Genomic DNA, 10,028 nt, shown 5'->3' with positions numbered 1-10,028 from the left:
TTTGGCGGGGAAGGGGCACAGGCACGCGCTGGCGGTGGGCCCCGGCGGGGTTACCTTGTCGGGAGCCGGTCGTTGTGGTTTTGCGATTTAAGAGTCAAAAAAAAAGGTGCTTCAGCCTTGTACTGTGTATATATATTAAAAAAAAAAAAAGTTTTGTATGTTTTTATTACTTTAATTATTGTTATAAAAAGCTTGCCTTTTTTTTTAATATGTTTCTGCTTTTTTTTTGCCTTTTTTTTTTTCCTTCCCCCCCCCCTTCTCCCTCCCCCTTTTTAATTTCTTTCTTTTTTGGCAAAAGGATTAACTTGCTTTTGGTGTTTGTACTGCTGCTGGTCAAGACAGAAAAGATATTGAGGTGTTTTAAAAGAATTTAAACCAAGGAAAAATAAATCCCCTTTTCCAGGGGGGCAGGTGCTGTCCCACTGCCAGTCCCTCAGGAACCTGGAGCTGAGCCCTTCCACCGCCCTCAACCTCCTGTTTGGTTTTGTATTTTTTTTTTTTTACCTTTTTTCTTTGGTTTCTGGGTCTTTTTCTGGTCCCTCTGGGCAGTTGTGGGTGTCACGGTGCCGGGCGGTTTCTCAGCCTTGCGCGGGCTCCATCTGCCAAATTAAAAAACCAAAGCAATTGCGCGGAGAGGGCTGGAGGGTTTGGGGATGGGTGGCACGGGTGCGTCCTTGTGTCCCCCCCCAAAACACCGAGACAATCAGAGCAGCGCTAAGGCAGTTTAGGCAGGGGGAGACGGGCTTTGTCCGTGGGGTCCGCAGCTTGGCACAGGGTTGGTGGCACCACGGGGACAAGCCGGGTCGAGCTCTCCCTGCCCATATCTCGTGCCCGCTGGCGGGCAGGAGCTGCTGGCAGCACCGGTGTGAAGCGCAACGGCAGCGCTGGGGCAGGGTGGCAGGTTCAGGCTTGGCACCACGCGGTGCCGTTTTTAGCCACTTTCTCATCATCGCGCGCTCCAACTTCCTGGTGAGGCTTTTTTTTTTTAAATTTTTCAATTATTTATTAGGTTTTTTTAATTCGCCACGAGACAAGCTCACATCTACAGGAAAAGGTGACCTCTGCTTTCTGCTTTAAATTCCCTTGTTGCACTCGCAAAGAAAGCATTAACCCCCCTCCGCAGTCTCCCATTGGCTTCAGCAAAAAAAAAAAAAGCTGTGCAAGATTAAAAAGCAAAACGCCCTTGTGACAGAAATTAGTTTAATCTTTTTTAAATCCCCAATTGCATCGCCAGCCTCTGGCCTAGCCACTGCCAACTCCGGGCTTCACAATGAATTTTAACACGGCAAAATACGCTTGCTGCTCGATTCGCTTTTTCCCTTCCCATGTGCTGTGGTGGGGGGCGGGAAGAACCCAGGGATGGAAAATCATCAGCAATTTATCCCTCGCCGCCACCGTACCGCGATGAGGCCGTGGGCAGGAGCCTGGCTAGGATGTAGCGTCGCTTCGTAGCGGCTCCTGTACTGAGACTTTGCCCCCTCACCAGCCCGTAATCACGTATTTTGGACCGATTTCTCAGAATTATCCCCCCCGGGGCCATGGTGAGCGGTTGTGTCTGTTTGTACGTACCCCATGCAGAATCGCTCGAGCAGCTGCGCCAGAGCCTGGGAGGGCTGCGAGGAGGGAAAGGCAAGGCAGAGCCCGCCGAGGGCAGTTTAGATGCTGTGAAAGAAAACAAAACAAAAAAACCCAAAAAAGGCAAAAAAATAACCCCTAAACATGTTCTAAGTGTACTTGTTTGAATTAATTGTAATGTAATATATTATTTGTTGAATGTAGTAATTAGGTATTTATGAATCTATTGCTGTAATTTCTGAAAACATCCAAAAAAAATAAACTCTTCCACAACGATGGCAAAGGATTCTTTCTCCCCCACCGGCGATGGGAAAGCAGCCCCACTCCAAGCCATCGTCACCTTGTCAGAGCCCTTTGCCTGCGGGCAGCGCCGGGGGAAGCAGCCGCGGCAGGCAGGGCACAGATGGCAGGCAGGAGCTGCACAGAGGCTGGCCCAGATGCTCGGGGAAGGGCACCGCTCGCGGCTCGCCGCCGTTGGGTTCGAGCCGGCATTTCCCCCTCGCCCGTAATAATTACATCTGCCATCAACGCAGCCCGACGGCGGCGAGGATCCTGCCCTCGCCTGTCGGTCTGCCGCAGGGGAACGGGGCCGGAGCCAAAGGAGAAGAGCTGCGGGTTTTTCCAAGCATTGTTTAACCCACGGACGCTTGATGCACAGCGTGCGACAAAACACAGGGACTAATTTAATGCCGTTCGCTCAGCTGCAATTTTTTTTTATTATTTTTTTTTTTATACACACAGTTTCAGATAAGAAAAAAATAAAAAAAAAGGCAGACGTATGATATTACAAGACAGCCTGGCTTTGGAGAGGGAAAGCCATTTTCTTTTGTCCTTCTCCAAAGAGCAGATGGATCTGCTTCCCAGCTGATCTCCCCAGCAGAGTAGCAGACACCTCTCATTGCCCGCACATCTTCCCCCTTTTCAAGGCTCTGAGAAAATTCATGGTGAAGCACCGCCTAGAAATTTACTGCTTTCAAGCCAGTGTGTGGCCTGTGCTGCCCTCAGAAGTTCCCTCTATGAAGTACACCCACACTCTCCAGGGCGGAGAGATCCTCCTGGCATCATTAGACAGCAGCCTAGCACTGGCAAGCCACCACCTGCACCAAGCACATCTCTGAACCCAAGAGAGAGGCTGACCTCTGCGAAGGGGGAGCGTGTAGGAGCTACTGTGCAGGTACCGTGCCAGCGACAGCTCTGGAGTGATTCCCATACGGCCACGAGGCTGCCTGATCTCTCCCCTGCCTGCGCACATGCGGGAGGGGAAGCCCTGCCTGCGTGCAGCTGCTGCTGAGGAGGAGTGGCACGCAGCTGAGGGGAGACACGAGGCTTGGGTGGCTCTGGGAGATCTGTGCGGGGAGGAGGAGGCTGGCCAGATGAAGGTCCAAGGGCGAGGAGCAGAGCCTGCTCCCTTCCACTGCCCTCTCCTGGGAGGTTTGAGGGCTGGCCCAGCTCCTACCTCAGAAATCCTGGGAGTGGGCACTCTCACCAGGCTGAAGGTTAGTCCGGAGCTTGTACATGTGATCTAAGGCTTGAGTAAGGAAAGTCCCGGTCGTGTTGATCTCCATCAAGGTTAAGTTATCCAGCTAAAAGAGAAAATGGCAGAATCTGGGTAAACAGCCCTGCCACAGTGGAGGACAAGGAACTCGGAAAGCAGCTCTGCAGCACACGCTTTTCCTTCAGTGACACCCCGAGGGACCGGCCCAGCTGCCACCCCCAGTCAGGAGAAGCACAGGAGCAACGAGAGCACTATTTCCGTAACACGCGGGGAGCTGCAACCAGCCCATAAAGCGAGGTTTCAGCATATGGCTTTAGTTCCCAACTGACGTACCCACAGCCCAGGAAAAACATGCCCCAACCAGCATTTTCACAAGCAGCTCTCATCAGTCACAAGCCCACACAATCGCACAGCATCTGGAATCCTCCCAGCACCGAGCTGGCAAACCTCTCGCCGCGCGTCCTCGCCGCACCTTGGCGTGAGCCTCCTGCTGCCTGACGAAGCTGTCCGCAGACAGCCGCAGCTTGGCTATCCGGGTGTCCCAGGTATCCTTCACCAGCGTTCGAATCTCATCGGCTTTGGGGATGTTGTCTGAGGCACTAGAGGAGGAGAGAGAGGATCAGAACAGGCTGCAAGGGACTCATACGTTATGTCACCGGCGTAAGTAATGTTGGCAGTTCTTCAGGCCTCTGAGGCATCAGCAGAGCAGTTTGCTATAGAGAAAAAATCTGCAACTCAACATTAAAATCCAGCCTGGTACTTCTGCTGCTGGGATTTTTGGGATAGTTTATTTACTCAGGAATGCTCAGCTCTGATGCAGCATCTGGTTCACACTAGAATCCTTCTGCTCTTTAATTGCCCAGCTGGTACAAGGTACACGGAGGGCCAATAACCCGGCCAAAGTCACAGGCAGCCAGGGAATTGAAAGGACTCGGTTGCGATTAAAGCCCCGGCTCTGCGCTCTCGTGGCTCTATCAGAGAGTATTGAGTTGAAAGGACTGTACGAGTTGTGCCACATCCTCCCATTAAGGCAATTCAGCGCTGCCATAAGGACCTCGAGAGATCAGATCAATTCACATGGACAGAGCTGTCAGGGTTATTCTAGCATGAGGGAAGGAGCCACACGCCAAGAGCGTCATCTCCAGAGGAGAAGCCAGTGCTTAAATGACCACCCCACTGTAATCAAGGGCTTAAAGTCAGAAGAGCCTGCACTGAGAAAAATACCAGCCAGCACATTTTACAAGTGAAATGCCTCAGCAGGCAGGAGTTCAGACTCGGAATATCCCTGGTCTCCTGCTTCTCAGGCCGAGGAAAGAGGAGCTCTCCTCCTGAAGGAGAGCCAAGGAAGAAGCCTGGAGGGTTTAGGCTGCTGAACAGATTGCAGCCATGGAACGTGTTGCCGATCCTCAAGGCCTCTACGCTTAGCTGCCGCTCAATAAAGCGGCACAGCCCCAATTATCAGGCCGCAGAACAAGCAATCCCCGAGTTACTGAAATGCAAAGTTACCATGAGAAAACTGCTGCAACAAGATCTTGGCACACTGTGAAGTAAACCTCCATTAACTCTCACTTTCCCACCGCCCTCTGGGGTTGCTGCCAACAAAAGCTTGAAAAATTGTCTATGCAAGCATGTACTCAGGCGGAAACTGTTACAATACATTTCCTACTTACTAGTTTAACAGCAGCTTTGTGAGTTCCATATAATAGGGACTGGGCATCGGCGTGAAGGTGTCCTCTTTACGTTCCTGGTCCCGGATTTCCTCCAGTTTTTCTAAAATACAACCAGGAATGCTCAGGCATTGCCAGACCTTCAACGCTCCAGGCACATTTTTACCTCCCCAGGAAAACCCGCACGCTATTGCTTTAGGACCGACTGTTATGTCCAAGCCTGAATCAATGTGCGGACAGAAAAAGGTTTCTGTAACGAAGCACACAAGGTTGCTGACAGGGACGTCGAAGCCACACTCAGCACACCATGCTGGGAGGCTGGATATACACCAGCTTGAACCCCAAATCGATCACCTGTCAGGAGATGGTCCCATCACCCACAAAGCACTTGCGCCAATTAGTGTTTGTGCCCTTGAATGAATAAAGCAGGAATGCTTGGTGCCGGTCTCCCTCTTACTGCAGCTCCATTAGTGTTTACTTTTTCAACTTCTCAATTTCCCTTGAGACAACATAAGGGAGGGTGCCACAATTCTCACTTTTTAAACAGTAAGACGACCTTCCATTTCCGATACCTTCGAGGAAAACGATTTCATGGAGTGAATGAACCGGTGATTAACACACATATAAGGTCTCCCTCTTCACCGAGTGACCCCCGAAGACCCCAAAGCTCTTTCTGAACAAGCCTTGCAAGAGATGCAAGTGCTGCTCAGAAAGACCAGCGGCTGCTGCTGAAGAGTGGCTGAGCTGGGGATTCAATCTAACCCTTGTTCTTTCTTCTCACCGGAGGAACAGAAATTAAATACCTGACTTAACTGGGAAGATTACATCTCCTGTAAATATAAAGAATTCCAGTGGTGGAACATTAGATCCCCCTCTCAGAGTTATTTTGTGTTTGTTGAATTAAGCTTCCCACTAATGGTGAAAACCAGAGATTTTTTTAATTTCGCATTTTCGCTACACCCACTGAAACTCAGGGACGAAGCTGCCATCCTTACCAACGTCCATCCATTCCGGAGGAATCAGCCGACACTTCTGCCTCTGCTTCAGATTAATGGCCAACCAGACAGGCACTTCAACCGGCAAGCCAGGGTTGAAAGGACCCAGATCTCCCTGGAAGATGAATTGAAGATGAGAGTAAGGCAGCAGTGAGGGCTCGGACACTGCAGTACTCGTCTGCTAATTTCGCCTTGGCCATCTCTAGAGAGCATGAGCTTCCAGGGGATTTTGAAAAGCCTAAGTCAAATAGCATCTGAATTTCCTCCTCTCGCTTCCATAATTCTTGCTCTCAGACTTCTCCTCCTCTCCCTTGAGAAGTAATAACTAACGTTTCCAGTGCATTTTCTATTTCAAAGCATTTCACAGAAGTTATAGCCAGAAATTACATCTATCCTGGAAACACAGCCCCCCGGGCTCAGGCTGAGGCACTTTCAGAGGCACGTGGCAGCGGAGCACAGCTCGCACCGCCAGCACGGCAGATCTGGGCACCCACTGCCAGAGCTGGGGGCTCAGCACCCAGGGCAGCCGGACACCCCCCAGTCCCTCAGCCAAGGCTCAGGTGCGAGGGGCGAAGGCGCCAGAGAGGTGGAGGACAGCACTGCTCCCTCCCAAACCTCCTGGGGGGCTGCCCTGCCCCTCTCCCAAGCTGCTCCCCCCTCTCTGCCCCTGTCCCCCAATGCCTTAATTGTGACATCCCCATCATACCAGACCCCCAATCCCTCCAGCTCCTTCCCCATGCCCCCCAGCCCCTCTCCCTGCTTCCAAACACCCCAGCCCGTCCCCAATCCCCTCAGCCCCTATCCCCCAATCTCGCTAGCTCCCGCCCCTCAATCCCAATCCCCCAGACCCAATCCCCCCTGCTCCTACCCCCAAGGCCTGTACATAAGCCCCCCCCGACCTTGTCATCAATCTCCCCAGCCCCTGTCGCCACAGCTCCCCAGCTCCTGACCCCCAGGCCGTGTCCCCAAGACCCCCAGGCCCTGCCCTTAATCTCCTAGAGCCCTGACCCCCAAACCCTGTCCCCAAGCCCCCCAGGCCCTGCCCTTAATCTCCTGGAACCCTGACCCCCAAACCCTGTCCCCAAGCCCCCCAGGCCCTGCCCTTAATCTCCTGGAACCCTGACCCCCAAACCCTGTCCCCAGGACCCCCAGGCCCTGCCCTTAATCTCCTGGAGCCCTGACCCCCAAACCCTGTCCCCAAGCCCCCCAGGCCCTGCCCTTAATCTCCTGGAGCCCTGACCCCCAAACCCTGTCCCCAAGACCCCAGGCCCTGCCCCGCAAGCCACCCAGCCCCTGCCACCCAGGCCCCGTCCAGGGCCTGTCCCCAGGGCCCCGAGCCCCCCAACCCCTCAGGGCCTGTCCCCACCCCGCGGCCCCGCCGACCCCGATGAGGTGGATCCGGTCGAGGCTGAAGTTGGGCACGATCGTCACCAGCTCCTTCTCGGCCAGGAACTCCGCCTCGGCCGGCTCCATGGCGGCGGCGACAAGGGGACCCGGCCCGGCACCGAACCGGCACCCGGACCGAACCGGAACCGGGCTCAGCCCCGCCCCGCGCCCGCCCTCCCATTGGCTGCGAGGCGATGAGGCCCCGCCCACAGCGCCCCGCTTCCCGCCGCCGGGCGCGTTTTCGCGGTCTCCGCGTAGGGGCGGGGCCTGGCGCAGTTGGAAGCACGCTGATTGGCTTTCCACGGGGCGGTGCTGTCCGCCATTGGTTATCATGGCGCACCCTTTTCTGATTGGCTGTCCTACTCGCGCCGCGCTCCGGCTCTGGCCCCGCGGCCGGGCCCGGAGGAGGGAGGTCTGGGTAGGTCGCAGAGGGACCAATCCCGATGCCCCCCGGGGGCGCTCGGCCAATCCGCGCTCAGCACTTGTTGCCGGGGCGCCGCGGGGCCCGCAGCGCCCCCGCCCTCACCCTCTGCGCATGTGCGCGGCGCCCGCTGCTGCCGCCCCCTGGCGGCCGGGAGGAGCAACGGCCCGCGGGGACACGCGTGGGGACCCCGCGCCCCCCGCGGCCGTGGGTGGGGGTCCCCAGGGCCTGTCCTGAGGCCGGGGTACCCTGGCGCGGTCCGGCGTGCAGCGGGACGGGTGGGCTGCCCCCCCCCAGCCCCGCCTGTGCACTCTCCCCGCTGTGCACGGACCAGCAGCAGCCGTCTGTCCGTCTGTCCGTCAGTGCAGTGGTCCCTGCGCAGCCACCCGTGCTCAGGCACCCGACATTGTCCACCCGTCCCTTCCCTCCATTCATCAGCCCGTCCACCCATCCATCCATCCATCCACTCCGCCATCCCTGCCTTCATCCACCCACCCGTCCACCCGTCCAGCCGTCCATCTGTCCAGCCAGCCAGCCAGGCCTCCGTCCATCCTCAGTCCACTCATCCATGCCTTAGAGCAGCAATCAGCCCTCACCTTGCTGTCTGTCCATGCACCACATCATCCCTCCCTCCATCCCACCATCCCTCCCTCCATCCCTCCCTCCATCCATTCTTCCCTCCATCCATCCTTCCCTCCCTCCATCTCTCCATCCCTCCCTCCATTCATTCCTCCCTCCATCCCTCCCTCCCTCCATCCCACCATCCTTCCACCCATTCCTCCCTCCCTCTCTCCATCCCTCCCTCCATTCATTCCTCCCTCCATCCCTCCCTCCCTCCATCCCACCATCCTTCCATCCATTCCTCCCTCCCTCCCTCCATCCCTCCTTCCATTCCTCCCTCCATACCACCATCCCTCCATCCCTTCCTCCCTCCATCCCTCCATCCCTTCCTCCATTCATTCCTCTCTCCATCCCTCCCTCCATTCACTCCTCCCTCCCTCCATCCCGCCATCCCTCCCTTCCTCCATCTCTCCACCCCTCCCTCCATCCATCCCTCCCTCCATCCCTCCACCCGCTCACACCCAGCCCAGCCGAGCAGCCAAAGCCACCGGTACCCACCGCTCTGGACGATTCGGGGGGCTGCAGCCCGGTTTGCGGGTCGCCATGGAAACAAAGCCCCCAAAGGATGCCAGCTCTCCCCCAATCCCCCTCCCCAACCGCCTCGGGCTCAGCCCCAGGGCACCCATGGGAGCAACCTCCACCCTTGGGGTGAGGATCGCCCCAGGGGCACCCCTGGGCTGGGGTGGGGGGCCGACCCCTGTGAACCCCCTGCCCACCCCCCGCCGGGGGCTGCAGGAGGAGGGTCCCACCGCCCCCCTCCATCCATTAACCGCGCAGCCCCTGCGGTGCCGCCGGCACACGCCGCGGCTCCCTCGGTTGCTCTATAAACGGCTCCGCCATGCTGCGACTCCACTTGCGTGTCTTTTGCCATCTGCTGCTGTCATTAAAAAATTAAATTTCCATCTGCTCTCACACTCCCGCCTCTCCCGCCGGCTCCCGGTGCCGCCGCTCCCCGGGAAGCATCGCCCCCGGCTCCCTCCCCGGGATGCGGCCGATCCGGCGGGTTGCAGGCGACGCCGAGTTCATTTATCTGGTGTCGTTTGCAACCGGCTTCTTCAATCTGGGCGGAGAGGTGGGGGCTGGTGGGGTGTACCCCACTTTTGGTCCCCCATCTGCCACAGGGTCAGCTTTGGGGTGGTTTTTGGGGGGACAGCCCACCCACCGCCCTGCTGACACAGCCCGAGGGAGGCGGTGGGTGCCAAACCGGGGGGTGCGGAACCCCGGGGGCTTTATTCACCGGGGAGGAGCCGCGCGGTGCCACCCCCTCCCCGGTGCTTTTAGGAAAAGAGAGAAAAAACAGTCACTGGTGTCCAAACCCACCCATGTGGTGGGTGCCCCATGTGCCCCCAGGGAGCTCCAGGGGTGCTGGATCCGGTCAATTCGCATCCCGGCGGCAATGGCTCCATCCCAGCGGAGCGGGGACGGATCCTGCCAGGCCGGTGTCTCTGCTGTCAGCACTGGCTGCACGGCGGCGGCCCCCCCACCCGCCGAGCCTCGCGGGACAGCATGGTCCCTGTGGGCGTGGGAGGCGTGACGATGATGGAGGGCACGTGCAGGTTCTTCTCACCCGGGGCCGCTGCCAGTGTCCTGTCGCTGCCGTTCCCGCTGCTCACGCACGTCTTCAAGCCTGCAGAAATGGGGGGGGACCAAGGGGAGAAGGAGAAGATCAGGCCCGGGGCTGCAGCGTCCCCCACCTCCCTGCCCTCCTCCATGTCTAGCTCAACCCCGTACGAGCCACTAGAGAATCCACAGCTGCCCCCAGCAGCCAGGTGCAGACTCGCACCTCCTTCCCGCCCTGGATTTTGGGGTGCCTGATAGAGGTGGATACCACAGCCCCCCCTGACTGCCTGCCCGCTCCCCTGGGGAGC

The 10,028-nt window shown here is 57.4% G+C and overlaps 1 protein-coding gene across 1 annotated transcript; it reads right to left on the bottom strand.

Moving 5' to 3' along the window:
- Nucleotides 1–2,309: 2,309 nt before the first annotated feature.
- Nucleotides 2,310–7,225, bottom strand: GINS2 (GINS complex subunit 2). The gene is made up of 5 exons (XM_059824971.1): nucleotides 7,116–7,225; nucleotides 5,733–5,847; nucleotides 4,741–4,840; nucleotides 3,543–3,669; nucleotides 2,310–3,158 (listed from the first exon to the last, which is right to left on the bottom strand). The coding sequence occupies exons 1-5, from the start codon at nucleotides 7,203–7,205 to the stop codon at nucleotides 3,033–3,035; spliced, it is 558 nt and encodes a 185-aa protein (XP_059680954.1). The 5' UTR covers nucleotides 7,206–7,225; the 3' UTR covers nucleotides 2,310–3,032.
- Between the last annotated feature and the right edge of the window lie 2,803 nt (nucleotides 7,226–10,028).

Source organism: Gavia stellata, chromosome 15, assembly GCF_030936135.1.
Source record: "Gavia stellata isolate bGavSte3 chromosome 15, bGavSte3.hap2, whole genome shotgun sequence".
NCBI lineage: Eukaryota > Metazoa > Chordata > Aves > Gaviiformes > Gaviidae > Gavia > Gavia stellata.
Note: the sequence above shows the minus strand (reverse complement) of the source record. Positions and strands in the feature narration are given on the sequence as shown.